Below are 18,514 nucleotides of genomic sequence, written 5' to 3' on the forward strand. Positions count from 1 at the left end.
GGGATTAAACAGCTGTTAAAACATTTTATTTTTATTAGTTAACTATCTGACTAAAACTTGCTTATTGTGCTTTGTTATCTGGACACTTTATTCAGCTACTGTTCTGTCCTGTGTGGAGTGCTTGCTGAGAATGATGGAACCTCTTATTTCTAATACAAAAGTAGAAAATATAACCTTATTGGATTAGGAGGGAGCATTAGACTTCTTTTTAAACATCAGAGGGGCAAAATTGGGTCCCAACAATTATTTTCTTTCCAGTAACATTGAAAAAACATTACATTTTAAAATATAAAATCAATGCATCTTATGGGTTAAACATCCGTTCCTCCCCTCTCCTATCCCCTCACTCACTTCCCAGACTCCTCCATGGTGACAGTGCTTGCAGTAAGTAGCATAAATTAGTTTTACACTAGTAGTTAATCTTCCCTGCATGTTCAACAAAATTTGGTGCAGTATGCATCTGAAATTTTCCCAGAGCTGATGTCACACATTGCTCTTAAGTACTCTGCTAATATATTTTCTCTGTCCTCATCTCCACTTCAGAAATTCACTCCAAAAAATCTGCATATAAAGTAAACTGTCTCAAAATGAGAAACAAATAGTTAATCCTGCTGTTGGTTTTACACATACAGCCCTGCTCTTGGCCCCTTCCACCAAACTCAGTTTAAAAATACCATGTCTGACTGCATTTTTCATTGCGATTCTTTAGCAGCACTGAACCTGAAAGGTCATGTTCACCTTCAAGATTCATTCAGGCAGAGTCATGCCAGGGACAGTAGTCAAGCTTTCATCAATTCCTTTCCAGCAGATTTGCAGATCTACTACATAGTTTTCTACTTACGTCATTGTCTCATGGCATTAATCCAGAATGCTTTTTTTTCAATGAAATGTTCAAAATAGAGAGAGAACACTCAAAACCCAGTGAACAAATTAGTCTTTTTCACTTTAAGTTGTACAGTGTAGATCTGGGGTGTCAAACTTGCTCTTCTAGATCTGGCCTGTTGGGATTCAATGCAGGCTGAATATGGACACAGCAGCAGGACAAGAAGTAACACACCTGTTGCCCTCCCCTTCCCCTATTGCTGACACATGTGCCCATCAAGGCTTCATACCCTAAATTTTGCCACAGCTTGCCCTGGCCCAAAATTTCTGGCTGCTTTACCTGTAAAATCTAAATGAGTTAGACCCTCTTAGACATTCATGCAATTTAAAGGATCATTGTAAATATTTTTAAAAGTGTTCTCTTTACTGTTCACATTGTTTTTGTCTTTCATAAGACAAGTCTTTTGGGGGCTGGGGCTGGGATCACAGGGCGGTAACAGCGTGGGCCTGGGCTAGAGCTATGATCTACTCCCTGCACATCCCTGTACTGTCACTATGCTGAGATCCCAGTCCCAGCCCCACCCTTTCTATCACACTCCCAGATACCACTTCCCGTCAGCCTGCAGCCCCATCCCATCCACCCAGCCACTGCCCGTGGGGGTTCCAACTGGTCTCTGGGAAGACCCTGCCTGCCTGCCTGCTCTGTCCAGTGCCCCTGGTGATGGATGTGGGGTGGACAGGCTGGGGTGTCCCAGCAGCCAGGAGCAGCCGCTGCTGCATGGACTGCTGGGACACAGTCTGGCTGCTGCCCTGCCCTGCCCCACTGCATGCCTGGGGGTGGTGGGACCATGTGCAGGTGCTATGGCCCAGGCTCCCCTCCCTGGGCCAGGTGAGGCAAAGGGACCTGCTGTGACCCAGATAGAATCCCTTGCTGGGCTGGATCTGGCCTGCAGGTCATATTTTGAGCTTGGTACATAAGCTTGTGTACCATGAGAAAAGGAAGCTGCAAAATGGCAGCAGATACCTTTTTGTACTTTACACAATTGTCATATAGTTTGAAATAAATCTATAAGGCATTTTTTGACTGACAGTGTTTACAGAAGGCTGATGTATATGTAATTAATGATGTATTCTCTGATTAGGTACTATATAAGATTAATGGGGTGCACCGATAAAGGTTTTATTGGCTGATTATTAACCGGCCATATCAGCCGATACTGATCCAATTGCCAATATGCAACCCGGCAGCTTGGAGAGCAGCATCTGGCTGGTAAGTCTGTGGGGAAGGGGAGGGGCATGGGGGGGGCTGCAGAGCGAGACCCCCTGTGGTGAGTAGGGCATGGGTGGGGTGCAGAACGGAGCTTCAGTCATTTTGTCTGGGGACAGGGGGGTGGCTCCCACTGCTGTGCGCACCCCCTAGGGAGGCATGGGGGGCATGTGTGCGGGGCAAGGGTGGGCTGCCCACTGGCCTGGGGCCATGGGCTGTGCTGGCCTCTTCCCAACCTGGGGGCTGGGCCAGGGCTGCACTCGGGGCAGGCAGTAGTGCTGGAAGTGGGGATTAAGGAAGGGTTACGGCAAATTTTGGGGTGGCTGTAGTCTTCCCCCCTAGTGCCTCCACCTGGTCCCAGCCCACAGCGGGCAGCCTGCCTTTGCCCTGTGCACAAATCCAGGGGTCACATGCTCCCCCAGGGGTGCATGCAGCAGCAGGACCTGCTCCCCCTCCATGTGTCCTCTGGATGAGCCATCTGCAGCTCCATCCCACATTCCTCCCTGCCCCAGCTGGGCAGTGCCTGCCCTTGGCCCAGCGCCACTCCCTACTTCACCTTGGGGGGGCTCAGTCTACCCCCCCCACATGCCCCTTCTCCTTCCCCCCCTTCCCCCTACAGACTTACCAGCCAGACACTGCTCTCCAAGCTGCCGGGCTACATTCCTGGCTGTGTGCATGCTGTGGTTATGCACATGCACACGGCATTTATTGATGACATTACCAGCCAAAAAATGCTGATTGCTGATAATGTCAATTTTCTGTTTATCAATACCATATGGACTGATATATTGATGCACCTCCTGAAGATTAACCATTTTAAGAGTATTCCTTTCTAGTGATGTCTTTTCTTAAAAGACCAGATTTGTTTATAGAGAGAGCGCTTTCATTGGTCATTAGTTCTATGCACAATTGCAGGCTACTTGATACCAGAAGAGAAATATACTTTGTTTAGAGCCTCTAGCTTTCAAAAGATGTCTTTTTAAATTTGAAAAGTTTACTCAATCTAAAGAAGTCCCTTTAATCTTTTAAAATGAAACAAAATTATTTGCTACCAAGCAGAACTTCCTGTGGTTAAGGCAAGGAAATAGTGCATAGATGTCCTAGCATCATCTGTTACAGAATTTTTACTCTCTCACCTCAGTTCCTAGCTGTACAATGAGATATTCCCTATTGCATAGAAATGTGAGTTGGGTAAATTAATCGACCTTAAGAGTCTCGAAGAGAATGGAATTGAATTCCTATAAATAAAAACATTGTTTATGTGAACTTCTTTTCTAGCAATTTGCTGATTTCCTTTACGTTTGGAAACTATTAAGTTGCTCACAAATGCATTTAAAGTGGTTAATGCATAGTCTTTTCCAAAAACTTAAAAAATAATTTTTGAAAGTTATTACACTTGTTTATTTTGGGGGCTTGCAATCACATTTTCCTGTTTGTAAGATGTTTTGTCTTGTGTTTAAATTTTTGCACAAATTCAAGGAACTGACCACAGTGGGTGGCATTCAAAGTATGATGTAAATAAACTGCTGGGAAAAGAGTTTTTGTTAAAGCAAGTCGAAGTGCTTCTATAACAATGGTAGACTTTAAAATATGCTAATATTTTAATTTGATAATGTCCTTTTTAAAGGTGATCTGAAAAGATTGTATTTAATTGAATTTGTTTGTTTTTATACTTTTTGGTTTTGCAGAGGGTTTTTTTTTTTTTTTTAAAAGATAACAACCAGACCCTCAACTTCTTGGACTTGTTTGATGCAATCATATGAACATAGCCATGACAACTGATCATGGACATCATTAATTCATTATTAAATTGAAAACTCATTTTTTGTCTTGGCTTTTCTACAATAAATTTTTCATTCCTGCCAATCTAAACCATGGCTAGTAATCATGTTAATTCCCCCATAGGCTAGGAAAAAGAAGAGTTGGTGGTTTGGTTGTGTTTTTTTTTTTTTTTTTTTTTAAATACACTAGTGTTGGTGACACCCTGACAGGAAGATTATATGAATACCTAGATAAGCAGAAAGGACAGCCCTCTAACAGTTCTTTTATTCCATGAAATTTGAGACCAGGAAGGAAGGCCCCTGGCAGATGTAGTGGCACCATGAGATCTGATCCCCACACATGACATGCATGTCAGGATGTGACGTAGTGAAATTAGGCATCAGGTCCCAAACTTGACCTTTTGACTTGCCAGTGTAAAGGAAGCCAGGGATTGTGACCCTCGTCCCAGGCTCCTATACCAGCAAGGAGAAAGTCGGGTGCCTGTACCTGTAGCCTGCCATAACCCGGGGCCGGGGTGACTCATCTCATTGTTAGCCCAGTCCTGGGACAGCCTGGGGTGAGTTACTCTTGTTCTAACCCCAAGTCATGGGTCAGATCCCCACCAGGTTAAGTTCTTGGGCTTTGCCAACCTGGCCCTCTACCTGAGACCTCTTGAGCTAAGGTAACCAGCTGTTCTGGTTGGAAATACAGGGTTTCAGGACACTTCCCCCTCTTCCCCGCCCTCTTTCTCCTCCCCCTCCCCCCTCGCTGCTGCCAGTGGTGTGCTGCAGGGAGAGGCAGAGGCCAAGTGGCATTCTGCACCAGGCAGCCTCTTTGCACCATTTCCTTTCCCCACCGGATTGTGCCCTGTGTCTGGAACACTCATTTAATCAATGCTTCATGCCTAAGACTGGCCTCAAATCTGGGACTGTCCTGGGAAAAACAGGATGGATGGTCACCCTATCTTGAGCGTATACTGACAACATTTTATAGAAGCAGGACATTGACTGCTGTGGCTCCCCTGCTTTACCTGTGGCAGGTTAGGGCAGGGGTGGACAAAATGCGGCCCATGGGCCAAATGCAGCCTGCCAGGCCATTTTATCCGGCCCGTGGGGTCCCTACAAAATTTAGAAAATTAGTATTTATCTGCCCCGGCTGCCTGTCATGCGGTCTGTGATGGCTTGCCAAAACTCAGTCAGCGGCCCTCCTCCCGAAATAAATGCCTGTCCCTGGGTTAGGGTGTTAGTTCTATGTTTAATCAGGGTTGATGATAGTCTTATGTGGAGTTGAGATTCTGTTTGTATGGGATGGTTTAGATAGGAATGATCCTGCCTCAGGCAGGGGGGGTGGACTAAATGACTTCTGGAGGTCCTTTCCAGCTCTATTTTTCTATGACTGTATGACTCTGTCAGGGCTGACGATCACCCCAGACAGTCCCAGGTCTCTAGCTGCACTGGATGCAGTCTGGGTTGGGGCAACAATCCAGTGCAGCTGGTTAGAGAACCAGGGTTGCTCTAGGCCAGTGCCAACAAAATTGTCAGCAGGCAAGTTGGGGACCTGGGCTGTCTAGGGCTGATTCCAACAATCAGTTGGTTACTAGGCATCATCCCCAGGAAGCCCATGTGTGTGTGAATGTGATGCATGTTCAATTTCAGCTGCCATATAAACCTGGCATAAAAATATTTGACGTTGTATGTGGAATATTTTTATAGCTGGTTTGCCATTTTATAGCGCCTTGAATTGGGTGCATGTGTAGCACCCTTGTCACTGTGCTGTGATTAATACATTAATCATGGCATAAATGTAACATCTAGAGGGTATTTTTTTCAACCATGGCTTTCTTGTGTGAAATTCCTTTTCCTGCTTTTCAGAATTAAGTAGAAATTAAACTGTTCTGAACAAATATTAACTTTTTAGTTTTGATTTTAATTTTCTGCTTTAATGAAAGTGTTACTTTTCATGGTGATGGAATAACAAGTCAAAGATCTTTGTTCCTTTAAAAAGTCCTTTCAATCATGGGGGTGGTTCAAATAGGCAAACCTGAAACTTTAAATGACATGATCTTACTTTTCCTGAAGAAGAGGCAAGTGATGTCCAAAGCTAGATTAGTATTTTAACAAACTCTAGTTCCATGTGCTTAATTACCAACTGGTTCACTGGTTTGGCTTTCTTTAAAACTTTGGCAGCAAACCACTAGAATATTACCACTATCTTTAATTAATTTAAATAAGCTTAAAATAATGTATTAAAATTACCACTACCTTTAATTTAAATAGGCTTAAAATATATTACAATTAGGTCCTAACTTAAGTCTTCATAGTAGTATATGCATTTTTAAAGTGTATTTAACTGGTTTACATTATTCATATATTCTTGTCCATCTTACTTTGTCTTCCTGATCATTGTATGTATTTTTATTCTTTATTCATAAGAAATGGTTTGACTTCCATAGCAGTATTTCATTTCATGTCTTTGGTCTCTGTAAGTAATTACTATTTATATACTTAAGGGTATAGAAGTAGGGGTGTACCAGACCAGCCACAGCTCCGCCCTGCACCCCACCCTGCCCTGGTTGTGCAGCCTGTGCCCCTCCACTAGCCCCACTCGCTCCCTCACCACAGAGGCATTGATCTGCCCCACCCCTGCCACTCCCTTTCCCTCCCTCCCACCCCTTCGTCCCCACAGACTTACCACCTGGATGCTGCTCTCCGAGCTGCTGGGCTGTACTCCTGGCTGTGTGATTGCTGTGTCTATGCACAGCATTTATCAGTGACATTATTGGCCACACTGGCCAAAAAAAGCCAATTGCCAGTAATGTCAATTTTCCTTTTATTGGTGCCAGTAACGATATAGACTGATGTATCAGTGCAACTCTGTATAGAAGTAGAAAGCTTAATCTGCAGTCAGGCAGAAGTTAGGGCAGGGTGACATCTTGGAGACTGGCATCTTAGAGATAGGCATGGGTTTTTATAGGTAAGATCCTAGTTTGTCAGATGCCTCAGATGAATCTGATGAAGTAATCTGTTGCTTATCAAAGGTTCTTTCTCTCAGAAGCAATTAGTTTCTAAGGGTACCTCTAGGCATGTGGGGAGGCTAATCCAATGCGCTGTAATTAGAGTGCATTGAAACAGACGTGATTGATCAAGTCTGCCTCTGCATGCTAATTAATGCACTCCAGCAGCCTCCCTGTTTTGTATATCAGTCTCCCCTCATTTCAAAATGGTGCTGGGGCACTTTATGTAAAGCTTGTTGAATGAGCTTAAAGCATCCCCACCGCCATTTTGTAGCACGGGGACACTGATGCACAAGACACTGTGGGCGCTTTAATTAGAGACACTCTTGTGCTAAGTACAGACAGTCAAAAAGCCTAAGACTGCATCAATTCAGTCTTTGCAGGTTAGAGATTAAACTAAGAAACAACTGGACACACATTCACTTTTGCTTCAGGAAATGCATCATGCAGTGGCTCAAGCCAGGGGGCACTAGACCATGGCTTTCTGGCATGTAGCCAGCATAGGCTGTGTGCTCACTTCCTCTTCCTGTTGCCCCTGAGGTCTCTGGGATTTGCAGTCCAGAATTACAGAAGCAGGACTCTGCAGGTTTGCTCACCACTTGTTCTTCCTGTTTCCAGGTGCTTCTGGGATTTATAGTCCACAGTCACAGCCAGCACTAAATTTCTTAGGAGGGCAGGGCAGCTCTGTACTCAGAGGAAGGAAAGTTTAACTCTTCTCCCTGGCCCCATACCCAAGCTGGGGTTTGTCTGGGGGAGGCACAGTCCCTCCCTCCCCCGGCCCACTGGAGCAAACAGCCCAGCCCAGGGTTGCAGAACACGTGGTTTAACTTGAACCAGGAAAGGGGGCTGGGACAGAAGCTTCATAAACCGGTTTGACCCAAATCAGTTAAGTCTGATACTACATTCAACCAGGTTTATCTTAAAGCAGTTTCAGCCGTTTTGAAACTGGGTTATGTGCACTGAACTTCTGTCTTTTTACAGGTTTAAATCAGTTTCTGATCACTTAAACCAGTTTGTGTATAACTTCTGTCCCTAGCCTTAGAGCTGCTCTAATTAAAGTGCATCCCAGTCCCTCTCCCCCAAGCACATGTAAAAATGTCCAAAGGTGTCACGTTGCTCCAGCTTTAAGATAGGTAATAGTGGCATTTTCTTTGATCGTTTTTCTTATGAATTAGTGGACGTTGCACCCTGTGATATTGTAATAAACTTGTTTTCAAGACAACTACATTTTGTAGTGTGCAGTTAACATGCACATAAACTTTTGCTACCAGGAGAAAGTTCTTATGAAAGAAGATTTAGGAGGATATGTTTTAAAGAACACTCCTGCATAACTATTGTAAATATATTTACACTGTGTGAGACATGCTTTTTATGCAAGGGAATCTGATCAGGAGAGCAACTTTTAGTGTAACATGGGGCACTAGAAATAATCCTATAGTTAAGGTTACAACCATTCTCTTCTATAAGCCCTACTTCTGTTTTCACTGTCTGAGAGATTCTTTCATCTGAAAATGGGTATTTTGCTCTAATCATGGGCACATATTTCACTGTATTTTAAGAAAGCTAACCCTGAACTTTTTGTGACCTGGTCACTATGGGTGCAGGTGATTGTATGTATTACCTGCATCCCCGTTCCTTTCTTCTCTTTGCCAAAAGAAAATTAACAGTTAATGAGAACCCTCTTTGAGTTCAACCAGCTCATGTTGCTTTTTTCATTTTTGTCTTTTGCTAGTTGTTTTGCTTTGTTTCATTTCCTAAAATTGGTTTGTACTCCTTTTTTGATGCCTTATCTATATAGAGGGTTTGAAAGACACTTGAAAGATCTTTTCTGCTTGATTTTTGACCTTGAAAAGGTCAGGGACTTGAAACGGTCATCTGGGTTTTTTGTAGGGGGTTTACAGGCTATTTCAGCTAGGGGTGCACCAATAGTGATTTTGGGGGCCAATACCAATAGCTGATATCAGCCTATCGGCTGATACCAATCCAATTTCCAATGCAGCTGCCCCCAGCTGGTAAGTATGTGTGGTGGAAGGGAAGGGGTGTGATGGGCAGATCAGTGCCCCCTGCGGTGAGGGGGAGGGGGCAGGGGCAGGTAAACGCAGTTCGGGGTGGGGGGGGAGTGGATTCTGCCACTGCTTGTACCCTGGTAGGGCACAGGGGCATTTGTGCCCCCAGATCTGTACAGGGTGGGGCGCAGCTACAGGCTGGGCTCAGAGCACGTGCCAATGGCGCTGGGAGGGAGGCTGCAGCCACCCAAATTTTGGCACAGCTCTGTTCCCAGCACCACTGCCACCAGCTGCATGGTGCAGCCCTGGCTCTTCCTGGCACATGGGTAGAGGCGGGGCATTGAGTTGGGGCTGTGCCTGGTGGGGGCAGGAATAGAAACAGAGCTGCCACAAAATTTGGGGTGATTGCAGGCCCCTCCCAGCACTGCCAGCACCTGCTCCAAGCTCAAGCACCAGCCCCGGCAAGAAGAGCCCAGCACAGCTCCAGCTGTAGCCCACCCGCCCCACCCCATGCCATGCAGATCCAGGGCCATGCGCACTCCTGTGCCCTTCTGGGGGTGCAAGCAGCGGTGGGAGTTACTCCCCTCCCCACAAGCTGCAACTCCATCTCACCTCACCCCAGCGGGGTGGCAGCACCTGCCCCTGCCCCCTCCTTCACCACAGGGGGCGTTGATCTGCCCCCCTCATGCCCCTTCCCTCCCCACTTCGCTTCCACCACACAGACTTACCAGCTGGAGGCAGCTTTACCTGCTGCCAGCTCTGCTCCTCGCTGCCTGTGTGCTACGTTGCGGCTGCGAGCAACACAGGCATTTATCAGCCAAATGATCAGCCACCTCCCACCGATTTTTCCAATACAGCCAATTTTCTTTATATCGGTACTGATCTGATACCGCACCAATGTAACAGTGAATCCCTAATTTCAGCAGATGCAAAGTGATAGCTTATACACCTCAGTGAAAAAATGGGAGTGGGAGAGGGAGAAAGGGGTTTGAATTTTTACCACTTAATTTCCCAAATTGTTATTCAAATTGTAGGAGTTAAGAAAAGCAAAGAACTGAATTGTAAAAAGTAAAACCAAGACTCTTTGCTTCTCAGTTGCTTAGCTTCACTCTCAACTCTTGCAGTGTTTTCTTCTAATTAGGAGTGCACCAATAGAGACTTTTGGGGCCGATTCCGATAGCCGATATTTAAGGAGGCATATCGGCCGATACTGATCTGTTTTCTGATGCAGCTGCCTCCAGCTGGTAAGTCTGTTGTGGTGGAAGGGGAGGAGGGAGAGAAGGAGCATAGGGTGGGGAGCAACTCTACGCTCCCCCCAGTGAGGGAGGGGGCAGTGGCAGGTGCTGCCCAGCCAGGGCAAGGCAGGTGCGGTACACGGCTTGTGGGGGGAGGGGCTTGCATCCCAGAGGGCATGAGGTAGCATGTGCCCTCTGGATCTGCGCGGGGCAGGGCAGGGCAGGCTGCAGTCGGAGCTGTGCGGGGCTGTTCTCATTGGGGCCTGAGTTAAGAGGAGATGCCATCAGTGCAGGGAGGATACTGCATCCGCTCTAAGTTTTGCTGCCACCAGCTGCCCAGTGTAGCCCTGGCTTAACGCCCCGCCTCCACCCACATGCCAGGCAGATCCGGGGCTGTACTGGGCAGCGGCGCTGGGAGCAGAGTGGCGGTGAAATTTGGGGTGGATGCAGCATCCTCCCAGGGCCAACAGCGCCCATTCTGAGAACAGCCCCACAGAGCCCTGGCTGTAGCCCGCCCCACCCTGCCCTACATAGATCCGGAGGGCACACCCCCACCTTGTGTTCCCTCCCGCGGTGCAAGCAGCAGTGGGAGCTGCTTTCTTCCCCCACACACACACGAGCTGTGGCTCCACCCCTCCCCCCTGTCCCCTCCCTCACCGCGGGGGACACTGATCTGCCCCCTCCCATGTCCCTTCCCTCCCCCCTCCCCTTCCACCACAACAGACTTACCAGCTAGAGGCAGCTTTCCATGCTGTTGGCCTCTGCTTCTCGCTGCTTAAGTGCTGTGCTGCAGCTGCGTGCAGCACAGGTATTTATTGGCCAAATTATTGGCCCTATCAGGCCAATATGCAATACAGCCACTTTTCTTTATATTGGTACTGATCTAATATTGAACTGATGTAACAGTGCACCTCTACTTCTAATTAGTTCTTTCATCCTAGCATCTTTCTGACTAGGCATCACATGACTTTCAAATGTAAACAAACAGGAAAAGATCACCCTCACCAAAGCCCCAAGCCTCCGTGCCTCTTTTAAACATCCTAAAGAAGCAAAACAGGGCACAAGCCCATGTTTTTTTTCCTTTGCAGGTCTCCTTTAAGAGCAGAGGCAACCTTGATCCAGCAGTTTTGGAGGTAGAGGCAAGTAATTTTTTACTTTTTGTTAAAATATCAGTAATTTTTTTTGAGTGAGTTACAACATGAGAAGGCCCTGGTTTTAAAACCTTGAAGAATTATATTTCATACACCCAGTTTAAAGAATACATACTCTTTTCTTGCTTACTGTCTGGCTCTGTTTCAGGGTTATATTATGGAACATGTTGTACATGATTATATGTCCAATTTCAGCAGATGGTTATGGCCAATGAAGGCTTTCCTTTTAACTAATATAGTTCCTAAAGCTCCTTTGTAGAATTTTTTACATACAAATCACTGAATTTGGCTAGTGATTTTTCTCTTATAAATTGGTTACTTTTGTACCCTACCTCCGGCTGCTGGAGCTTCAGAACAAGTCTCTGTTTCTGTTAATGGACTTGATTGGTTAAATGAGTATGCACACCTCTGTTGTGGTCAATAGAACTGTGGTTTCCTCTTCTGTTTCCATCCACCTCTAAAGGCAATGTTTTATCTAATTTCATTGCCACGTAGAGAAACTCTGTAGCTCCCCTTTATCATTCCCCCATTTTTGTGACGTGGTGATACCTTGCATCCATGGAGTAATATCCAGCAAAATGATTGCTGTTAGGCTGCTTCAGTAGGGTTGGTATAGTTTTGTTATCTGATTAGTCACTTCGTGCATGCTCTTTAGTTATCACAGGCTTATAAATGTGATTCTGTTCATCTGTTTCCATGTCAGATAAATTAAACATTTTGAGTTTTTTCTATTAGTGGGAATAAAAGAACTTTTCTCAGCAAGGAAGTTTGGGGACTACATTGCTTAAATTTCTTTTTCAGAGATGTAGGAGTATAAACAAGACTTGATTTGCAGTAACCACATCCTTTTGACCATTAAAGGTGATGGACACTGACAGCTGCGAGGCAAAGTAGTGAAACATCTGAGTTGTTAGTTCCTTGAAGTACTGGAAGTCTGTGGTAAAAATGTTGATACCTGAGGACCTTTTCCCCTGCTCCAGTTCCTATTTAAGAGTCATTATGTCTATTTTTAATAGTTTTGGTTGAATGCTCAGGTCACTGAATACAGTGTAAAGATTGAAATAAAATGCATAATACTGTGCATCTCAACCAGAGTGCTCTGGCACGTTGTGCTACACAGTGTTAGCACTGTCAGGTGTCTAAACATGATTCACAGGATAAACCTAAAGGGAGTTTTTACATGTGCTCCACGGGTAGGGCAGGACACTTTAATTAAAGTGGCTCTGAGAGCCTCTCCAGTTACAGTGCCTGCAGTGTCTGATGCATCAGTGTCCCCATACTTCAGAATGGCAGCAGGGATATTTTATCTGAAGCTTGTTGAATGAGCTTTAGTTAAAGCACCTCTCTTGCAAACCCTACTCCCTCTCAGGGTCAGGGAGAGTAACCTTGCCCCAAACTGTCTACTCCTGCTGAGCAGGGAGGTGTGCTGTAGTATCCCCTGGCTTCTGGCTTTTAGCCACTGCAGGCATGTGGCTACACTTCCAGAATCAAAAGTGAATGTCTGTTCACTTGTTTATTGGTTCAATTTATGTAGCTTGGACTATCCTGCACAGACGGAATCAATTCAGCCTCAGGCTTTTTGACTATTTGTACTTAGCCTAAAGCTGGGGTGGGCAAAATGCGGCCCGCAGGCTGGATGCAGCCCACCAGGCCATTTTATCCGGCTCACGGGGTCCCTCAAAAAAATTAGAAAATTAATATTCATCTGCCCCTGGCTGCCTGTCATGAGGCCCTTGATGGCTTGCCAAAACTTGGTAAGCAGCCCTCCCGAAATAATTGCCTGCCCATGGCCTAAAGGGTAATGCAGAGTTACGGGGAAATGCTCAGAATTACTGCATCTACTAGGAAGGTACAGTAGATGCTGCTGTACCTATGCAGGGTGTGCAGCTTAACATCCTCCCCATTTGGAAATAAAAAGAGAACCTGTCACTGTTATATAGCAAGTATAAGGGCTAAAATTATGCTGTCTTTTACATAGGCCACACATGAGATGGGGGAAAAAGGTGAATCCATTTGCCTCCAAAATTCCTGTGTTGTGGCTGAGCAGAGTCTGGTTTTCCAAAGACAGTTATGCTAGTTTTGTGTACAATTAAACACAGTTATGGGATCCTGATTTTTTTTTTTCATTTTTATGATAGTGTTAGAATGATGTAGCTGTGAGAATTATGTGAGAGGCAAGGATTTTTGGGTGATACCTTTTGTTAGACATACTGCATAATTGGGATAACTTTTAGTTGTGGATTTTCCATTGTAAGCAGTGGATTTTGATGTGGTTTTAGCATTTACCTTGTCTAACTTTATCTGAACTATACAGTTAGTCCACTAAAGGTATTGCCCAAAAAAATCTTTGCTGCTTTCATTTTTTTATAAAATAAGTAATCTACATATAATATAAATGAGCTGTTACAACCACCATCTCTCTCACTCTGTCCTGCTTCCGGATTTGACTTGTCCACCAACATTTAAGTTAATTAACCTCCACTGTAACGTGTTGACTTCCGTCTTTTTCTGACTACCTAAAATGGATTCCCAAATCACTGACAGTAGACGTGTTTAAAGAATGAATAGGTTTGCAAATCAAATCCTGAAAACTAGTGGTATTTTTATAAATCTCTGTATTTTTTAAAATAAAGAAGTATATTAGTCATTTTATTAACTTTTTTGGCTTTCTAGGAGTCTCTTCAGATGCTTGTTCAGCTCATCCACTCAGTTTTCCCATTTCATTTATGGCCACATGTTGTGACAGTATTCCTTGGAGAATCCAGTATGTCCTCCAGTACTAGTTAATGCTGTGCCTTTACTTGGTCAAAAAGGTTTGGCTAAAGATACCTCTGACAGGAATTGCCTCATCTCTGCCTCCAGTTTTCTGTCATGCGATAGCATATTGCACTTCTGATTCTGAAAAAAAACCCTGAATATTGCAAGTCCTGTTTAATTACCCATCCTGAACTTCGATGTCTAGATGCTGAGTATTATACACATAACAGAGCTGTGATGAACTAAAGATGACTTGTAATTTTTCCTTATAGGTGTTAATGCTGAACATACCTTAATCAAATTGTTATTTAGGAAAAGATTTTTGTACAAGTGCACAACAAAAAAGAATTATGTTATATCTTTGGTGTTTATGCATATGTATACTTGTTTATATTAACTAATCCAAAGGGCAAGCCTGCCCTTTGTTGTTTTGAAAAATAATTAATGTAAGCATCATGTAGCAGTACTAATTGAAATTGCTCTTTTGGGAAGTATGTTTAGGCAAAATTTCCCTAAATTAGAGCATGTTGGTGTATATTGAAGTAATTCATAAATCTAAATTTCTGTGGTTGATTATTGACTTTTGTTCATTTATTACAAATGGATTGTACAAAATTAGCTAAATTCCTTTTGACAGTTCTGAAAGCTTCAGTAATTGGGTACTCTGGGATTTAACATACATACCAGTCATTTCTGTCCTTAATACCCAATGATCTAAAAATAAACCATTTTCAGAAGCTCAAAAATAAACCATTTCATTTAAAAATAAGCTATTTCTCACTACTGATTTCCATGTTGTAGCGTTTCAGCAGCACCTGGGAACTGTCAGAAGTAACTCATGAAACATGGTAAACACAAGCAAGACTTTTCATGAGGAACAATGTCATCTGATGCACCTTCTTTTACATAGTTCACTTGCAAGGAAGAAGGTAGTCCATTGCTTGGCTGTAAAATTAATTGCAGTTAAAAAATCTAGTGTGAACTTAGTGTTTCAGGTATTGGAAAATCAGCAAAAAGACTGAATTTTCTGACTAAAAGTATATTAAATAAAATAGTTAACTTCCTAAGGTGTTCCATATCTATCTTAATTTATTGCTTGTCTAATTAAGGATCTAGCACTGCTTCTAATGTTAGTGACAGCTCTTAACATAAATAATAAAGAGATATTGTAACTAAACCAAAACCTTGGTAACCAGAGGTAAGAATATATGTAGATCCAAGCATGGTGTAAGGTAAGAGGAAAATACCATTAAGAAATCTAAAGAATTTATTGTAAATATTTCCCAGTAATGAGGTGATGATCAAGGCAAGTTAATGTTTGTGTTCCCAAGTTAGCTTAAAAGTACTTTTTCAAGATGCATTTGATTTATTTATTTTTCCCCTCATGATGTTTCTTTCCTGTTTTGTGTCCCTGTGACAAAGTATTTAGCAGAATTCACTGATTCATTCAAATCTGACAGAGCCGTGTAGTGATCCTCCTGCTGCGGCGGTGTGTGGAGTTACCCCTATGTTTTGAAGCCCCTCAAGTAGCCAGTGGGGGGCTCTTAGCTGCAGGAGCCTGCTTCTTGCATTGGCAGTAAGGCACGATGGGATCTAATGTGCAATCCCACAGTTGTGTTTCCTGCCATGCAAGTGCAGCATGACAGGTGTGATTTGTGTGAATTGCATTAGATGCCATCATGCTTTTACCTTCATGTGCAGAGGGGACATTGGTATCAGTGGTTCCATTCAGCACTTGCCTAAGTGTTGATTTGAGAGCATTTAGTCTCATATGGTCATAGTAACTATTAAATGTGGCAACTGTTATAACTTAGCTTAACTGAGACCTAGCTTGCTTTCAGTTTGTGCTATGTATAAGATTTCTATTTTATTTTCTGGAGAGTTGGAAGTGAACTTTACTCCACCATTAACACTATTTATCCCTTTTTTTTCTCTCTCTCTCTCTCTTTCCCCTTCCCCCCCCCTCAAAAAAAAAAAGATTTATACACAAAAGATTTATGTCTGTTTCTTATTTAATTTTTAATTTGTAAGATGCTTAACCACCATATTTACTTCTAAATACTCTGGGTACAGAACTTGTTTTCTAAGAAAGTGCCATAAATCTGGAGATGCTGTCTTATATTTTTCACACCAAGCAGATATTGAATTATTATCTTAATTTTAATTTAATTGTGAAATTGCTGCCAGTATCTTAATCTTTATTCTGCACAAGTTCTTGTACTTGTTTTTTAGTTGTAACTTTTGTAGGGAGAATTTAAAACATGTTATAGTTGTAGGGTTTGAATTTTGTGTGTGCGCGCGCGTTTTTCTTGGTTGGTGGAATTTAAAAAGAAAAGCAAGCAAACTCCAGGTATGTACTTGTGTAAGCACTGGACTTGAGATATCGGGTTCTTAGAGTGGATTTCCTAAATAAGTGGCAAAGCATTGTAGTGGAAAAGGATAAAGGATTGGCAAAAGGGATTAGTAATGACATATAAAAGGTGGAGTAACATGTAAAATGTATTGACTTTTGATGGTTTTAATATTCAGAAAATTAAGAGCCCTACCTCATGGCATTTAGCAAACTAGTGAATCTGTGCTATACTAATATCCTACTATTCCACTAATCACAGTCCACATTAAAAACAGCAAGCTGAACAGACCAGAGAGTCTGGATACTACACATTGCCCAATCAGCTAGTGAGGAGAAGCATTATTTAAGCCTGCTGATTTGAGACTGAAGTCCAGGAAAATTATAATTATGTAGATGGACAAAAGAGTACCTTAAAAGAAGTACAGTATTTACTCAAATCTAAGATGAGGTCCCCTCTGCCCTGCCAACCGCTTTGAGTAAATACTGTAGTACTGTTAAGGTACTGTATAGCCTGAAACCTAAAAGCTCACTTAAACGCTGATATGAGCACAGCTGTTAATGTGTGTAATGTCTGCCAAAGCCTTATGACAAGCATAGCTCAAGCATAGATAGATGCAATGGAGTTTTGCATCATAAGGACAAAGCCCTGATGCAGAGAATGAGCTTTCACGAACCAGTCTGGGGGCTGAAGTGGTGTGAGCTGTAAGACGCATGGTTGACACCCCAGAGGTCGCATGTTTGAGGCCATAGCAGAAGTGCCCAGAGGGTGGTAATAGACGGAAGCCAATCGTCATGGTGCCCTGTGACCAGTGAGGTCCCCCAAGGCTCTGTCCTTGGACCCATATTGTTCAACATCTTCATTAATGATGTGGACATTGGAGTCAGAAGCAGACTGGCCAAGTTTGCCGATGACGCCAAACTTTGGGGCAAAGCATTCACACCTGAAGACAGGAGGGTGATCCAGGCTGACCTGGACAGGCTCAGCAAATGGACGGATGAGAACCTGATGGTGTTTAACACTGAGAAATGCAAGGTTCTCCACCTTGGGAGGAAAAATCTGCAGCATCCTTATAGGCTCGGCAGTGCTACTCTGGCTAGCACTACGGAAGAAAGAGACTTGGGGGTCATGATTGACCACAAAATGAAAATGAGCCTTCAATGCGACGCTGCGGCTAGTAAAGCAACCAAAAAGCTGGCTTGCATCCATAGATGCTTCTCAAGCAAATCCCGGGATGTCATTCTTCCCTTGTACTCGGTCTTGGTGAGGTCGCAGCTGGAGTACTGCATCCAGTTTTGGGCCCCATAATTCAAAAAGGATGTGGAGAAGCTTGAGTTCAGACAAGAGCCACACGCATGATCAGAGGTCAGGAAAACAGACCTTACGACGACCGGCTGAGACCTATGGGGCTCTTTAGCCTGGAAAAGTGCAGGCTCAGGGGTGATCTGATGGCCACCTATAAGTTTATCAGGGGTGACCACCAGTATCTGGGGGAAGGTTTCACCAGAGCACCCCAAGGGATGATGAGATTGAACGGTTATAAACTACTGCAAGACTGTTTTAGGCTGGACATAAGGAAGAATTTCTTTACCGTCCGAGCCCCCAAGGTCTGGAATAGCCTGCTATCGGAGGTGGTTCAAGCACCCACATTGAACACCTTTAAGAGAAAATTGGATGTTTATCCTATGACCCCAGCTGACTTCCTGCCCTCCAGGTGGTGGGGTTGGACTCGATCTTCCGAGGTCCCTTCCAGCCCTACTGTCTATGAAATCTATGGTCACAGAGCGACCCTGTCAGATTCTAGGGGATCTGCGAATTCAGCTAAATACCTTGTCACAAGGACACAAAAAAAGAAGGAAGGGTGGATAGAACCAGTCTAAAGCTGTGGAATCAACTTCCACAGAAATTAAGCACCTCATCACCTTCCATTCCAAAGGACAAGAAGTTTAGCTTTTGACATTACAATCATAGAAGTAGGGTCAGAAGGGACCTTGTAGATCTTCAAGTCTGACCCCCTGCCTGGGCAGGAGAGAAACTGAGCTCAAGTGACCCCAGCCATGTAGGCATCAAGCCTCTTCTTAAAGACCCCCAGAGTAGGAGCCAGCACCACTTCCCTTGGAAGTTGGTTCCAGATCCTAGCCGCCCTAACTG

At 43.9% G+C, this 18,514-nt stretch overlaps 1 protein-coding gene across 1 annotated transcript in view; it reads left to right on the forward strand.

Moving 5' to 3' along the window:
- Positions 1-18,514, forward strand: part of QKI (QKI, KH domain containing RNA binding) — a 261,229-nt gene that overhangs the window by 141,969 nt on the left and 100,746 nt on the right. Inside the window, exon 4 of the mRNA XM_025214536.1 lies at positions 11,193-11,243. Within this exon, the coding sequence (XP_025070321.1) occupies positions 11,193-11,243 (51 nt within the window). The remainder of the gene's footprint in view (positions 1-11,192; positions 11,244-18,514) is intronic.

This window comes from Alligator sinensis, unplaced genomic scaffold (genome assembly GCF_000455745.1).
Source record: "Alligator sinensis unplaced genomic scaffold, ASM45574v1 scaffold904_1, whole genome shotgun sequence".
Lineage (NCBI taxonomy): Eukaryota > Metazoa > Chordata > Crocodylia > Alligatoridae > Alligator > Alligator sinensis.